The following is a 17100-nucleotide window of genomic DNA, read 5'->3' as shown; positions in this document are numbered from 1 at the left end:
CATTTTTTAAATTAGGAAACAAGCCTCGACAAAAATGACAATACCTGTGCTTTAATGTTTTGTTGCACAATCCTCGTCCACATGCATTCTGCTCCACTCCTCATGGACTAACCGTTCCAGTTGTCTCAGGTTTGATGGGTTCCTTCTCTAGATGTTTAACAGGATTTAGATCAGGGCTCACAAAAGGCCGGTTCAGAATAGTCCAATGTTTCGCTCTTAGCTGTTCTTGGCTGTTTTTATCCGTTTTGGGTCAGCATCCTGCTGAAAGACCCTTGACCTGCAACGGACACCAAGCTTTCAGACACTGGGCAGCACATTATTCTCTAGAACGCCTCGATAGTTATGAGATTTCACCCAGCACATATTCAAGACATCATGAGCCAGAACTCGACCCAGCCTCCTGAATGTTTCACAGCAGGGACGGCGTTCTTTTCTTGGTATGCTTCGTCTTAACATCTGAACATAGAGTTGATGCGCCTTGCCAAAAAGCTCCAGTTGTGTCTCATCTGTCCAAAATAGTTCTACCAGAAGCCTTGTGGCTTGTCAATATTCCAGTTTCGCTTTTTTATGATTTCCTTTCCCACTTTGGCTCAGGAAACTTTACTTGACCTTGAGTTCACCTTTAATTTCTTTGGAGGCTGTTCTGATTAATTGGTTATATTTGTTGTATCTTTTTCTTTAATTTGTCATCAACTTTCCTTTTGTGACCATCAATTTATTTTTAAAAAGAAATCACAAGTGACAGAAAATATTTTCAAATGCTTGCATTTATTTCAGTCGTCCTTTCTGGGAGTTGACTTGAACTAAAATATAAATAAATTCAAGCTGTGAAACAAAAGAAGGTCGGCCCTGGGGGTCTGACATCACTCTGATCTACAGAGGCCTAAAGAGTGCATTGGTGAAAAAGAAATAAAAATAAATCCAGATATTCCAAAAGATTAAATCATCATAAAACATCAAATTTAATTAGTCAATAAAATCAATTTATCGCTCAATACTAAACATCCAGCCAGATGATCAAAGTGTATTCATGAGTTAGAATGGTCTACTCAATAAATTTCAATTGCTACTGGATCTGACGTGCCACACAAAGAGAACATGAACGTAATGTTGGTCGTTCCAGGATCATGTCTAAAAAACTTTAACTGTGTCCCAAAACAAAAAGCATCCAATATGGAAGACGGCAAGAGAACAAATGGGAATTACATAACAACATTTCATTACCCACCATCACGCCACAAAGAATACTGACTAAGGCAAACAAAAGTTTCCTCTGATGTCTTTGAAGTACTGCTGCACGTTTGCAGGAACGATGCTTGGATTTTTATGAATGAGCGCCATTCCCATTTTCATTCGGCATCCTTTTTCCAGACATTCCGAGCGCAAAAAGCTGCATTTCAGGAGCGTTTGTTACTTGTTTGCTCGCAGAAGCGGAAGGTTATTGTGCAGCGGCTGCAGTGGAGCTATAGCACGAAAGCTGGCCTGTGAAAAAAACAAAACACACACACACACTCTGCTGTTACGCTGCAGAATACTGTATTAAAGGAGAGCCGGTACTGACTGACAGGAGCAGCTGGGCAGGGGAAAAGGTCAACCAGAGTTAATCAGCTACAATCAGCATCAGATGAGACGGGGGTGAAGGAGGGGTCGGCACGAGTTTCTGTGTTTGTCAAGGAACCAATCAAATGGAGCTAAATCTCCTGCACACGCAAACGGTTCTGATGGCCAAGGCATAAAAGGCCATGGAGATAAGGGAAAACCCACAGTTGCATCAGAAATGGATTCAGAGAAATTCAGATTAAAACGCGTCGGGAGAACGCGTGCGCACAAAACCCTGAAAGCCTGCACAATGTTCAGGCTTTCAGTGACTTTGATCCCGACAGATAGAACCACTCCGACGGCCCGGCCCGGCCCGGCCCGGCCCAGCCCGGCCCAGCCCGGCCCGGTCAGGGGTTGGCCCCTCACGCAGCTGTACCGGTACTCATCCATTTTTAAACACCTGCTGACAAAAGCTTTCAGACTCCAGCTCTAATATAGAAATCCACATTTTTCCCTCAAAGAAAGATACGCACTTCAACTACATTCTACACTGGGGGGAAAAAAGCACATGCAGCAGTTTAGAGGACCAAAGTCTTTCAGAACCGACCGCTTTGCTTCTTCACTTTTCTATATACTTGAGTGTTTTAGGCTGAAGACTCAACAAGGATGATTTCTAGTCATACCCTCTACAAACACTGTCCTGACTTTGTAATTGAGAAACTCATCCATGTTTTTATCTTTAGTCGCATTGATTCTTCACAGTGTCTTCACAGCTCTGCAGCAGCTGATCCTGAACGCTGCTGCTCGAGTTCTCACTAAAACCAGGAAGTTGGGAGCACATCACCCAGTTCAGAGAACAGACTTTAAAATGATTCTTTTAGTTTATAAATCACTGTATGGCTTAGCACTACAGCAACATTAAAGATCTGCTGCTGTTGTATCAACCTTCCAGACCTCCCAGGTCTTCTGGTTCTGGTTCTGCTCTGCATCCCCAGAACCAGAACCAAACATGGGAGAAGCAGCATTCAGCTGTAGTTGACAACGCGTCTTTGGTTCCCCAAACTGGTGGAAAAACCCGTCGGCTCTAAACAACGCAGCGAAGTTTGAAACCATCAAACTGAACCAGTTCTAGAACGAGCGTTATTTCAGAGGAGAGACGCACCAATCAACAGTTTTGTCATCAAATTCGGCTTCCTGGTTTGTCTTCATGTTTTATTTCCATGTAAATTACATAATCAATAATGCAATAAGAACTTAGAACAGCATTTGTGATGTTTTTCCTCTTCTGCTTAGGGGAAGAGGCAACGTCACACAGTGTGTATGTGTGAATGAGGAAAGCTGACATTCACTTACAGGCCATATGTCATTTCTATGTTTGAGTCTATGCTGAGGCTGTGGAGCACTTCTTCTTTTTGCTCTGTCTTACACACACTAGTGCACACACACTGCTAAATTTATTTAACTACATGTGTTCAGTGCAGTGATCAGTCCAAGAAGCAGGAATCTGACCGTCACTCCATAACCAGAAAACACCTGCTTCCATCTGGAGCCTCGCAGGAAAACTAAACAAACTCAAGATTTTTATTGAATGTTCGACAGCTTTGAAAACATTACAATTATTATCAGATAATATAATTTGTCTATAACATAATCAGGGAGGCCAGGGTAGCCCTTTAGTAGGAGGTCTTTCTCTCTCTTTCACCAATAAAGAAAAACATGTTCGGCAGACAGTTATTGCCATGGTGATGGACTCATCAGCCTCGCTCTGGAGTGTTTACCCATGTTTAAAAGAAGTACATGCTAATGTTAGTGTAACAGTGTTAAGGTTTTGGAGGTAAAATTGACCTCAAAAGGGAAGTAATTCTGCTAAGCTAAGCAGCTGCTGGCTGAATGTATATATCGGTATCAGGATGTCTTCTGCGTTTCCTTTTTCTCGCGGTTTTACAGTGAAACACTGCAGGTAGCACTGATGGATGGATATTAAGAACATCTTTTTCTGTATCAAAATGGACTTATATGGATTTTCAGAATAAATCTAAAAGTTCAACAAAAGCAGGATGCTGGCAAACCTGAGACGACCAAACCAACTGTGAAGTCAAAATGGTTTCAAAGTGACTTGAGGGCAAGAAAGGAAAGATTTAGGAGGCCATTACAAAGGCCTGCTCAAAAAACAATAAACAACAAAAAAAAACAGACTGAGCAAAGTTGAAAAGCTGGCCTTCAAATCGGACTCAATAATATCTGGCTCTGAAGAAGGAATGGGCCAAAGATTCAGCTGTGTACAGTAGGTTGAAGCTGCTGGTAGGGCGTCCTAAACTTTTGACCCAAAGTAATACAATTTAAAGCCAATTCAAATGCAAATGGATGCAGACTTCTGAGAATGAACAAAATAAATAGTAATAGTAATAGTAATAATATTAATAATAGAAACTCTTTCATTTTGTTAAAATCTGGCAAAGAGAAAGAATTTTGAAAATGCCCCAATACTAAAATAGTACATATTGTGAAGTTACGTACAAATGTACAAATGACTAAATCAACGGGACTTCAGCACAAACACCTCTCTGCTGTTCTTCCTGGAGTCCACACAACAAATATTACAGTAAAATTAAATATATATTTACAAACATTACACAGGAAACATCCGTAAATATCTTAAAACACACAAATAAAACCTTTGTTCTGAACAGAAAGCTGGAAGGTGTCAATCCAAACACACTACAGGAAAACATACAGAAGTAGTCGAGCACTTTCATATTTTGTCACGTTACAACCAAATACTTCAATATTTTATTAAGATTACATCTGGGTTTTGGGTTTTTTTTCTTTCTTTGTTCTTGTCACAAATTTCAAAATGGACTTAGATTTGACTAAAACATGACTTTTGTCATTCTTTTCTTTTTAAATATTCCATTATAGTCTTGGCTACATGTTTAAAGTTGTTGCCAAGCTGGAAGTTGAAAATTGCGACTCCAACCAAATATTTGGAACTTTGTTAACCAGCTAAATCTGCTTTAAACTTCCTCACAGTTTTATTACTCAGCTGTGTTTTTTGGTCTTCATGTTGCTCTGAAAAATAAACCACGACGTAAGAGCTTCATATCAGTCGACATCTAGAGTGATTGATTTGCTTTAGATATCTGAAATACTGCCAAACTGGTGACATGACCTTTCCTGCTTTATCCACAGTTTTCACTGAAGGCCATTGTTTTATATTGTTTAAAGAGTATTAAGTTACTCAACAGGTTGTTGCTAGGTAACCAAAGAGTGAGTGAGTTAGTTGATGCTTAGCTGTGAGAGGTTGAGCGGCTAAAGCCTTCCCTCTGTCCAAATCCCCCAGAATGCGGTGTGGTTCTGGATCCGAGTTGAGTGAAACTATTGAATATCAGATGTTCTATCTATTGATACTGATGACGTGTCTATAATGACATACATTGTTATTGATCTATTGTGCTGCCTCATACCAACGTAACCTGGACTGAACTCAAATACACACCACCCTTGTTGTATTTTTTTATTTTTTGGAAGAAAATCTCGACACCACGTAATAACTTGAGTTGCGCTTCATGACTGCGTGCAGCTGCGTGTGGATCTACAGCCTAAGATCCCAATAAAAACACACTGAAGGTTGCGGTCGTAACGTGACAAAATGTGAAAACGTTCCAACTGTAGCGAAGCGCCGCACATCAACACACTCACTCGCCTCATTCCTCTTAACACGTATAATTTCAAAGCCACAATGTTCACTTCCTTTCTTATGGTATCTGCTGTTTCTTCAGAGTGGGGCAATAATTCTAACTTGGTTGATACCAGAACCCCCCCTCATCCCCCCGCCATCCCACCCCCTTGGTTGTTCTAACCACAAAGCCGAGCGAGCCTACACCAAAGGACGTCAGCGCCAGCAGCCGTCGTCCCTTTTCTCTCTTTGTCTCGCTGCGAACTTCCCTGAAAACACCAGGTTCCTCAGACTATTTGCAAACCAAACTTCGTCTTGCGCCATTTCCCACAACGACGCCGTTTCACATTTGAACCCGACCGCAGTTGAGAGTTTTCCCTGCACATGAATAAAGACTAGTGTGCACGCACACACACGCAAGGCCCATGGATCTAAGCATGTGCATCTTGTATGAGGGCACAGAACCTCGTCTGTACCTAAATGAAACGCCGTGTCAATAATTTACCATCTTAGCTCTGTTTTCAGTCTTATGTATGCCTCCTTCAATAAATAACGAAAACAGACAACATTGAGACATGGGAACAACACAGGAAACATCTACAGAATGAGCCTCAGAACACCTCTCAGACTTTTTAAACTTCAGTAACCTTTTCTCCGCCATGTGTGCAGTCCTCACCGATCGCAATCCTTTCAGGTATTACAGTGTGCCTCAAATATTTCACTGGAGAAATGATCCGCATGCTGCCCTAAGCCCCAAAGAGCTTCCCCAGTCTAAACACAATTGCTTTGGAGGGTTTTTTTTCTGTTCTTTTATTCACATGTCCTACATTTATTGTGTGTCAAATAATTTAGTTAAACTGCCCAAGGCTTTGACTTTTTCAGGTTGCTCTTAATATCGTTTCGTATCGACTAATGATATAGGTCAGGACTCATTTTGTCATGGCAGTATTTCTGTCAGCATACATGTTGGTATGTTTTCTACAGGGAAAATCTGTACATGTTAATAACTAGTAGTTTCCCTGAGCATATAGCTTCAGGCTAAAGCTAGGTTCATCACTGACTCATTCATCTAGACCTCAGGGTTCGTACGCATCAATCCTGCACATCCGAAACTTTTGTAATTCAGCGCAGACCAAACTCGCCCCACCTTCCACTCAAAATGGACAATTTATAAGGTGCTTCACACATACTGGCATCAATATGATGCCTCTGTTGCTGTGTTTTCCTTACAAACGTTTGCAAAATGTTTTCCACATTCTGCTAATGTCGAAAAAAAACAAACACAATTTTGTAATTGCGCTTTTTCCATGAAATAAGAAATGTAATCAAAATCATTTTGATTACATTTTACAGCCATTGTTCATTAAAAATAATGGCTGTAAATAGTTACAAATCTGCATTTTATTGAGGTATTGGTGTGATAAGCCCCTCATACTTGGAAGTGGTCGTGCATATATTTGGCGTTTTTGGGAAATTGTAGTTGGTTACTTTACAGAAGAGCTATGGATTCAACACTTTGGAATAACATTGAACTATTGAAGAACTGTTCAACGCTGAGAAGAGAGTTTTGGTGGAGACAGCTGGACACTGTCCGAGGAGTCCAGTGGCTACAAAGAATTACCTTAAAAGTGCGAAGTGTTTCCATTGCACTTTTATAAAACACAAATTTTGATAAGACTGAAAATATCACCATAGCGCAAAAATGTTTTACAAAAAAATCTGAGTTTTTGCAAAAACTGCCATGTATATTTTCAATATTCCAGTTTGCGCAACTTTATGATCAATGGAAGCATGTTCATTTTCTTGAAAATATCCCAGGACAATTTCCAAATCATCCATTTTGAAAGAACGGTGGCGCACCTTTTAACAGAAAAGTGGGATTTGGGAAAACACAATAAACACTTATAATTTTGTACCCTAAAAATATTAAATTAAGCATAAAAGCAAGTGCAAAGGAAATTATATATATTCTAATAGTATTTTACTGTTTGTCTTTTTAAGATTACTGGTGGTGTGTTGGTATTGTTAATATTGTGTCAACTTTCAACCTTTTTCAACAAAAAAACACAGAGAGCTTTCCACAAGCCTTAGCTAATTTTCTGAATTCCTTCATGACAAACTACAAACTGTTTAGCTCAGGTAGCTGTGGTGCGAATGTGCAATGTGTGCCTTAAGGAAAAATAAAATCTTGCGCTGGCTGTTTATGCAAGAGCTAAATAAAATTCCTGCTAGGATCAGAATGCTGCTTGACCAGAACGGTGGTGATGTGAGATTGTTGCTCAGGTCTCAGTCAAACACGCCGACATTGTTAAGAAACTACAACTACCGCCCTGCATTTGGTTTTCTCCACAAACAAGTCAAGTAGTGATTGATTCCCAAGTCTGTCTGAACTCAGATGACCTGTAGGAGACGTACGCTGTCTTTCAGTCAAATATAGGATTTCCGATCCACAGACAGTTTTTTTTCTCAACCACCTTCGTAAATATTCCTGGGTAGTAGGAATAAATATGAATGTTTAGGAGCGATCTGGGAGCTTCCTGGCTGTTTTGTGCGGATCGCTATGAGTTCTCTTCGAGTTCTCGTCAAAGTGTGAATCTGAGTCTGAGACTTACTTGCGTGCCTCGTGGCTTGTAGGGCGAGCTGCTCTCCAAGTCTTCCAGGATGCTGGTGAGAGAGTCGATCTCTGCATCCAGGCTGGAGCGCCTCTCCTCCAGAGTCTTCTCAGGTCTTTTCATCTGAGAGAAAACACAACACACCCGGCTTTAGAGAACGACTGACACACTGCAACCCAAATGTTGGACTTTTACATTGACACAAACAGAGTATGAGCATATGAACCAATGATGTGATGTCCTCTGCGTGCTTAAATACCCTCAGCTTTTAGTGGAGAGAGCAGCTGAAATACCAGTCATTAAACTTTATGACGTTTGACATAAAGTGCAAAGTTATGCAGCACGATAAGTTTTTCACTCAGTTTTAACCAAAGACAATAACTGAAATTGTGCTAAAAATTATGTTACAAGCTTAAATATCAATGAATCATTAAAACAAAGAGCAGACATGCTAGTATTAGCCTGGCTGGTGGCTAGCACTTAAGCTAGCCGCTCTGTATGAGAAGCAGAGCAGATAGATTGTGTTGGTGTAACGTGTAGCCCATCCTGAAGAACCTGCATTTGGGACAAAGTGTCTGTCAGGTGTTGGTTCAATTGGGGACTAAAGTTGCAACATTTGTTACATTTTCAGTTGATGCATTCTCTTTCACACTACTCTATGTCAAACAATACAAACTGTTTCAAAAACCTCCTCGCCTGTGGTGGCGCTGCACCGAGAACTACTGAAGGAAACATGAACACAATTTTCTTATTCACAAAATGTAAACAAAAATGGAGCAGTGTCAGATTTTAGTCATTGTAAGCATTTTTGTCTTTGGTAAAAGACCAGGAGCCATTTCTCCCGCTAGCGTTAGACTCTTGTGTTTGTTTTGGTTGTATTTACCAAGAGTGCCCTGCACTACAGCCTTTTCCTGCTTTTGGAGCGGTGTCCGGTCTGCTTGCGTTCATATATACATTCAAACCGCACCAGAGTTCACTTTGACCGAACCGAGACTTGGGTCTTTAAGCCGACCAGAGTTCTCTTTTTCAGGAAGAGTTTGATTGCTCTTTCACACCTCCCCAAATGAGCCGTACTTTCTAGAGAAACAAACTAGAAATGCATATCAAGGACAACCTTGAGAAGAATGCGTCTCTGGACAGAGTTCTCCTATGTGGCTAGCCTTGACTAATGTTGGTTAGCCACATAGCCAACATTACTCCTATTTCTATCGGATAAACATTCCCCGACCTCCAGTTCTTCTGGACGGGTCCTCTGTTAAAAATAAGATGATGCCGTTTGTCTGGAAATACCTCCATCCAAACATGGCTCTTTTTAGGCTTTTTGCTGGTTTCAAACTATGATGCTGGCCACAAGCTGCAGGAGGTAACATGTCTGTCTGAAAAACAGCTGAGTGCGTCCTGAATGCCGGGACACATGGCATGTATAATTAACTCACTAAGCTTTACAAAGAAAAGAATGCTGGGAGGGGGAATCTATATTCAATGTGAAAGGCACGTTTACCGTGTTACTTCCATACTTTTGTTCTTTCACCAGCGAGTTATATTTTTAAAACGCGCTATTGGCCCTTGAGCTGACACCAGCTTAACATTAGATCTCATTACTAGAGAATGAAATGGATTTTTATTGGAAAAACAACTTAACTTGATGTAAAAATCAGTGCTTTAAGTATTTAAATAGGATACACTCTGACTGTTTGTGTCCCGATATTGACATTAAAGACGCATCCATCAACTGGCCAGAGATTGGGATTAGCCTTTTTTCTGTTGCCCAGCTGAAATTGATCATTCAAGGACTAAAAGACAAACACACATATATATATATATATATGCACTTAATGATTTATTCATTAAGTGCATCAAAGCTAAAACCTTCCATTTTCAGTCCATACATTGTTTGCAACAATTCACAAAAGCTACCAATTAGCTGTCTTTGTCGACACACAATTGCTATAACCATAGCAACACATGAAGGAATATTTTAGAAATTAAGTGTTAAAAGCAGCTATTAAACTAGTCAATGGTTTTAAAGAAAGTCTGAGTCTTAAATTCAGACCATCCCAGATCCAGATCCAGAGGAGACACAGAGTTATGAGCGATTAGGTTGCTAAATATTTAATGTGCAAACAGGGCTGAAACAATTAATTGGATTAATTATGATTTATCCATTATTGAAATAATTGTCTAATTTAGTAATCGATTAACTGGAGTTAACTGGAGCATGCAGACTCTGAAACAGGCCATTTGCTGAGAGAACAAAACAGTCAGAGCAGTAATTAAGCCAAAACTATACAAAAAAGCAAATACATTGCTTTCCAGTTATTAATCTGTTAAATGACAAAATAGTGAACAGGTCAGATCTACACTGTACTGATGTTAAAACGAGCAGAAGGAGCTTAACTTTTCCCATGTTGATGTTTGAAGCAATATGTTTAGCTGCAGATCCATCCTTTACTACAAATGATCAAGTGATCACTAAAAGAATGCATTTCAGGCAATAAAATGTTTATTTTCTTATTTAGAAAATAATTGAATTACTTCTTTATTTGCATTTTTATGCATTTTTAATGTTGTATTAAAATGAATGAAGTGGTTAAATATAGTCTGCAATATGTGCCAGTTTTTTTAACTCATCGATGGATTACTCATCAGAATTATCGAAAGAATAATCGACTACTAAAATAAGTAGTGATAATAAATAGTTGGAGTCCTAATCTGCAAATAACTTCTAAATAATACATCTCTTTTTTGTCATTTGTTGACTAGTTATTGCTTTGTTCTCCTTAAGAGTGGAGGACAGGAAGGGCTTGATCTGCAAAGGCCCTTCAAGCAGATCAACAACAATCTGATAAAGTTTGGAGACAGGTTTGATGCATAAATTGGAATAAACTTGGAATTCATTCACTTGTGTTGGAAGAATGTAGCATATTTATAAACTTAGGGGGAAAAAATCAGTCATTATTTAAATCTGGAATGATGCAAGTCAGATCTCAAAGGAAACGGGTAACTTGTCTCTGCCAGGAAAATCCTGATTGGTGTACGTCCGATTGTTATAACTTCCTTTCTTTTCTTCGAAACTTTCAAAATCCAAGTCTGTTAACCTGAGCCACAGCTAAAAGAAAAGATTTGAGCAAGACAGGGTTAAACTGCCTTTAAAAGTTCATGTCAAAGCCTTCAACAAGCTCAGAGCAACTCTGCCTCTGTACCACACAAAGACACTCTCCCCCTCCTTTGACTTTTGGATTACGGTTTTCAAAGTTCCCGTTTCACCTTGACCTCACGCGATCCTCCCGAAAGCTGCACATCAATCGCGAAGACTTCTTGGAGGGAGAGGCGGTGAGAGGGAGAGCGCGAGAGAAAGAGAAAGAGAAAAAGAAAGCGAGAGAGAGACAGAGAGGCTTTCGTAAACTTGGTGCACTATTCACCTCCAGCTTCTTCCTGCTCTTCCATTAAGAAGCGACACGATCGCCGCGATCCCAGCCGGGGAGGATTCAATCAGAGGCAACAGCAGTCGAGATTAAAGCCGGATATTTTCTAACTAATATTGTCACCCCGTCTCCTCTTAATGGAGACGAGAAGCGCCGTGTTTGTGGGGGAGCTCGGCTTGAAAGCATCATGAATGCTACAACAGTGCCTACTGATTTATTAATCCACACATTTCCGGGGTTTTTTTTTTTTTTTTTTTGCCTTAGAGAAATATGCTACCTCATCACATCATACGACCCCTAAATATTCCAGTAGAAGAAGCACAAATATTGTGACTGCGATATCTGGGAAACACTTAAACTGACGTGACCATTAGTGGCAGGGATTTCTGCTAAATTCCCGGGAATTTCTCCACAAAAATGACAGATGTATTTTTAGGGCCTCTGAATCGCGCTCGTGACTGCAAGACGACTTCTTGCAATTGCCTGCGGGGGCTTTTTCAGTTGCTTGGATCAATGACTGCTTCTCATTCTAATGTTATGTGTTTGGATTACCTGTCACAAGCCATTACGGAGGCAGGGCCTGCCTCCGTTTGGAGCCGAGCGTCTCCCTAAAAACATCTGAGGCAGTCGCGAGTGGGGGGTAAACAAAGAGGCGCGCTAATGGCTCCGAACGAATCAACAAAGGAATTTACCCCCCCTGCCCCCCAATAAAAAAAAATTGATATTCAAAAATAAAACAGCAGCCAAACTTGTTTAGGAGTGAAAACGAGGGGGAAGAGGGGAAGAAGTCTCAGTCTTTGTGGAAATTTACAACGCGGATGGCGGCCAAGATGAGAGATTTGTCTTTTTGCATGTCGTAATCCACACACGTCTCTCTGCCTGGGTGATGAAGAGCACTTTTTCTGCCTTCTCCGACGTTAAATACAGTTTAATCCAGGCGTTATTCATTTAGCATATAGGATTTCTCTGCTAGAGCCAAGAGAAAGACGTTCTGATTGATAGCCGTCGTCTTTTTTTCCCGCCCGATAAAGAGGAAAAATGGAAAGTTGTGGTTTGGTTAGGGGATGTATAATTAGGATAACAGTTCTGTATTAGGGAATTAGACTGCCAGCAAGAATCCTTTTAGAGGCTGAAGAGCAGAAAACGGGAAGTTCAAGATGAATAAAAGAATAAGAATTTGCTAGCTGGCATGCATTTATTTATTTATTTTTAAATAAAGGCATTTAATGGGATTTTTTTTGGGTGGGGAGTGAAAGTTTCAATAAATATATTTATACATGTGTATTTTTCTATTTGAGGCTTTGAGAGGAAAGCAGAAGTGAGAAAGCTTTGGGAACTTTGTAACGTTGGCATTTCTTCTTACGACAGAAAAAAGTTGACATTCTGACAGCGAGGTTTTCTGAGCGACAAGGTCCGTCAAGTTGCATTTTTATGCCATTCAACAGTGTAAAGTCACATTTTGAACTCTTATTCAGGCTTTTCCGTCTGACGTGTGTTCAGAACGTGGTTTTCCTTTGCCTTGTTGCAAAACCAATGACTGGATCTTAATGGGTTGAAGTCTTGGAAATAGCATTGCTGGCACTTAGTCTGCCGTTCCTAAAAATGGAAATCAGTTTTAGGTAAAAACAAACAAAAGAAAAACCCTGATATGCAGTTTTTATTTTGACTCGTTTCTAACCCCAAATTGTGCTGTCTTAAGTGTTTTACAGTCACTAATCATTACTCACTTTGATTTGTAGTTGAATAGTTCACATTAAGGAATCTTTATATATCAGGGTTTTTCTATGCAGGGTTCTTCAGAGATTATGAACAGTTACTATCTTAAATGCCTAAAAAAATGTAAAGAGTGGATTAATCTTATATTAAGTTATATTATAGGAACAGTAGTTTTCTAGGCACATAGAAACTACAGCACCAAAGAGGAGGAGCTAGGTCCACCAAGGTGTTTTGCACCTTGCCATGGGAGATTAAAGGATTTCTCTAATGTGCATGAAATCACAGCAACACTTCAGGTATGTTTTTGGTTAAGGAATGACATTATAAGATGATGTAAAGCTCAAAAAAGTCAATTTTACATAATACTGTCCCTTTAAAATCTATACTTCATCTTTACCTCTCAGACCTGATTATATAACAACTGAAGATAACAATTCCTTGATTCTGCTATAAAATGGCACTATGTGCCTGGAAGACACATAATACTGTTCGTATAGATTTCTAGTAAAGGAAGCTCGTTTGGTTGGGACCTCCCTGCATTCCTCTGAGCCGGGGCCAAATCTGAAGGTGGCGCAGGGAGGCAGATCTGCCGGCCGGCTCGGCCCCGCGATGCTCCGGCTGAGCAGAGATCCCCAACTGCACCTTACTCAGCACGTTCTGTTATAATTTGGACAGAAAGCGTTTGGATCGCCGTTTCTACCCTCGCTGCTAACACCGAACAAAGGAATGTGAAGCACTCGGAGGATTTCTCAGCAGAGGTCAAGTGCTGAGAGAGTCGATGAGAGCTGGGAGGCCGCATATCCCGGGGGGCCGTCTGAGGGTATTATGACTAGCAAGGCAAAGCTAAATGACCGGGCTCCACCATTAGGTGTCAGCCTTCCATCCATCCTGCATTAGAGCGGAGTGTGAGTCCCTGGGTTCTCTGCAGCTGGCCCCAGCTCAAACTGAAAGACAAGTTTTGCGTTGGAGCTCCATGCCATCTCTGCTTTCTGTGCTGACCCTATGAGAGTCGACAGCCAACAGCATGCAGTGCAGCGGCTCGTCTTACCTGGTAATCGAACAAGTTATCCACCGGCGGAGGGGAGAAGGAACCGGGCGGTGACGGGAAACCGGTAAACTCTTCAGCAGGGGGCGGAGGGGGAGGGTAGTCTGCTGGGATGGAGGCAAAAACACACACACACACGCACACACACACAAAGAAAAAAAAAACAGTTTATTAACAACTTCCTATTTTTACCTCCAAACTGTCACAATTATGTAAGAGTTTCTGGTGAACAAAAAACCTAAAGAAAAAAACATTATTGGGAGGCAGGAAAAGTAGAAGAATAAACATCTATGACTAGAGACTAGCAAGCAACAGGTTGTTCTGCACCCTCAAACACAGAATAATAAAAAATTATTTAACGAAGCTTCGAGGCAGATAATTTGACTCGAGGAATTTTAATAATATTTATAGTATTCGAATCATTCGAGGAATTGTTACACCTCTAACCTGTACATTATTGGGGTTTTAGATGGTAGAACACCTGCAAGTTGTGAGCAACCGTCATGGATGAAAAATACTAGTTGGTTTTAATTCACCATGTCTGAAAAGTGCAGAGTTTGTCCGTGTTCATCATTCTGATTGGGTGGAGAGATTCTGTAAACATCATATTCAAAGTTTTACCCATGATTCACAACTTGGACTAGACCATTCTTACATATGCACATGTTTGGATCTAAACCAGTCTTTCTGAACCTTTTTTGGGCCAGCGCCCCCCTAGCCTTTATCCAGGTCCCTCACCGCCCCCCACCAAAGAATTTGTAGGCTACCTTGCAGTGACCATTATTTTATTAATATTACTATCACTATTGTAGATGTTTTGATTTTTATGCTTATTTCTGTATTTATCATCAAGATCATTTCCCAGAGAATAAAAAAGCCATGGGAATAGAAATTATTTTCACAGGTGTCTAAGAAAAATGCAATGAACATTCAACTTAAAATGTGTAGGCCTAACAGCAGCCAATCAAAGTGGAAAAAATATTCTTATTCTTTGCCATTTTCTAGTTGTTAAATATTTCACAAAATGACCAGATAAAAGATGTTCAACATGCCAGTTTAAACTTAGAACTATTTGCAAAACGACTGAGATCTGCAACATTAAAACATGGATAGAACTGTAACTACATTAATCATAGCTCTTCTTCTCTTCAGTGTTTCTGTCAGTTTCTGGTGGTGCAGCTCTGTGCTGCCTTCAGGAGAATGGGACATCAGAGTATCATCCATAAAACTTCACCCACATGGCATTTATTGTGCAAACCAGAGCTTTCAGTGGAAAAACAAAAGTTCCAGGACCTTTTAATGCCAAATATGAGACAGAAACATGGATTATATTTTATATAGGCCACCTGTCTATTGATTTATAGATTAATAGTTTTACTGGACAAAAATTACAAAAAACAAATATGGTTCTTAATCAAATCCTAATGGGTCAAATTGAAAGTGTCATGGAGTCATCAGCCTCATGACATTAACACTGACATGAAAAATAATATTGACGAAATAAATATATCAAATCTAATTAAAAACATAAATAAGTGATCAGTTATTTACTGTTATGGTCTGTAAGATATATTTATTCTCAGTACTAGATGTGGTTTCAACAAACCCATAACATTTCAACAATACTGTACCTTTTATCTGGAAATAGTGTCTGTTTATTTTTGCCATACAGTCCTCTGTATTAAGTATTGATTGAAAGGTCTTGCCATACCAGTTTATTCCTCTGTATTTACTTTAGTTTCTTAGTTTATTCTTGCATTTTGTTCTTCATTTATTTCCATTTAGTTTCATTTGATTAGTATTATCCTCTCTTGGTTTATTGCTATGTCCACTTTAGTTTCTTTCATTTATTTTTATCATTTATCCATTATAAGACGAATAATATAAGACGAATAATCTTCACTCATCACCTGCTGTGCCGCCTAATCGTCATGTGTTTCACATCATATGTTGATTTTTTTCACTGTTCTCTGTTTTTATGCCATAATTCACATCTAGTTCGTTGCTCCGTTTTATGTACCGCTTCTCCTGTTTCAGAGTTTTGCGCAATGTGCGCGTCATTTTTTTGTTTGTTTGTTGTTGTTTTTTTTAACCCCTAAAGTGCAGGGCGTATCGATGGGGAAAAGGCAGACTGACATAAACCTTTTAAAACAACGGAAACAATTTCGGTATCCTGATTATTGAAATTTAAAAGTGCTGTGTTGTTCCATCACCCCGTTTCATACCGGACCACTTACAGCTCCGGTGTTAACGCTATAAAATGAACGCTCTCTATCGTGATATCACTCATGGAGGGATTTCTTTATTTAAATGGGTTTGTTTTTCAGAGGGATACACAGTGAGGGTATCGTGATTTTAGTAATTACATGTTTATAAGAGTGATTTTCTGTTGTCCTTCCATGGAAGCGGGCAGCTTTCAAACGGAAATAAAACACTTTTTAATATAAGTTGCTGCTTTGACATGATCACAGCACTGCCAAAACATATGTACAAAAATCCTCAATAAAACATGAAATATTTTAAAATCAGACTCCAGACAAAGTGAATCACAGTCATCAGCGGGTGTAACGCCGGTGAAGCTACTAGCAGGAGCGGAGCTGCGCCAAGAAGCTACAAACGCTGAAGAGGAGAAGAGCTGCTGCCATCGACACCGTTGCAGCCAAGCATGGTTTAATATTACACAATACAGTTTTAGCAAGTTGCTCAAAGTCTAAACTGGTATTGTTGTAGATTTAAGGTGTAAAGTTTACCTTCGACCAAACGCCCCTAAAGGCATCCCAGCGCCCCCCTTTTGTAAAAATGTCCGCCAGCGCCCCCTGCCGTCTCTGAACGCCTCCTGGGGGGCGGTACCGCCCACGTTGAGAACCGCTAATCTAAACAATGGGCGTCATAAGTCCATTGCAAATTTGGTCCAAAACAGACGCATATTTAAAACAAAAACAGAGGCTACAATTTTCAATTATGTGAGGTCTTTTTTAAAAAGATCTAGATACATTTCTTAAAATCAAAGGAATTACATAGTTCCTTTGTATTATGGAATTATAATACAAAAGTATTTTGCTTTTAATTTAATTGGAAGATGTGGTG

General features: G+C 39.9%; 1 protein-coding gene across 7 annotated transcripts in view; it reads right to left on the bottom strand.

The window, feature by feature from the left end:
- Positions 1 to 17100, bottom strand: part of lpp (LIM domain containing preferred translocation partner in lipoma) — a 187048-nt gene that overhangs the window by 88532 nt on the left and 81416 nt on the right. For 6 of the 7 annotated variants that reach the window (XM_008407670.2, XM_008407668.2, XM_008407673.2 and 3 more), the window contains 2 exons: positions 14017 to 14120; positions 7828 to 7950 (listed from right to left, as the gene is read on the bottom strand). In XM_008407670.2, coding sequence (XP_008405892.1) covers positions 7828 to 7950; positions 14017 to 14120 — 227 coding nt within the window. The remainder of the gene's footprint in view (positions 1 to 7827; positions 7951 to 14016; positions 14121 to 17100) is intronic. The other variant, XM_008407672.2, reaches the window with a different exon arrangement.

Source organism: Poecilia reticulata, linkage group LG4 (assembly GCF_000633615.1).
Source record: "Poecilia reticulata strain Guanapo linkage group LG4, Guppy_female_1.0+MT, whole genome shotgun sequence".
In the NCBI taxonomy this organism is placed as follows: Eukaryota; Metazoa; Chordata; class Actinopteri; order Cyprinodontiformes; family Poeciliidae; genus Poecilia; species Poecilia reticulata.
Note: the sequence above shows the minus strand (reverse complement) of the source record. Positions and strands in the feature narration are given on the sequence as shown.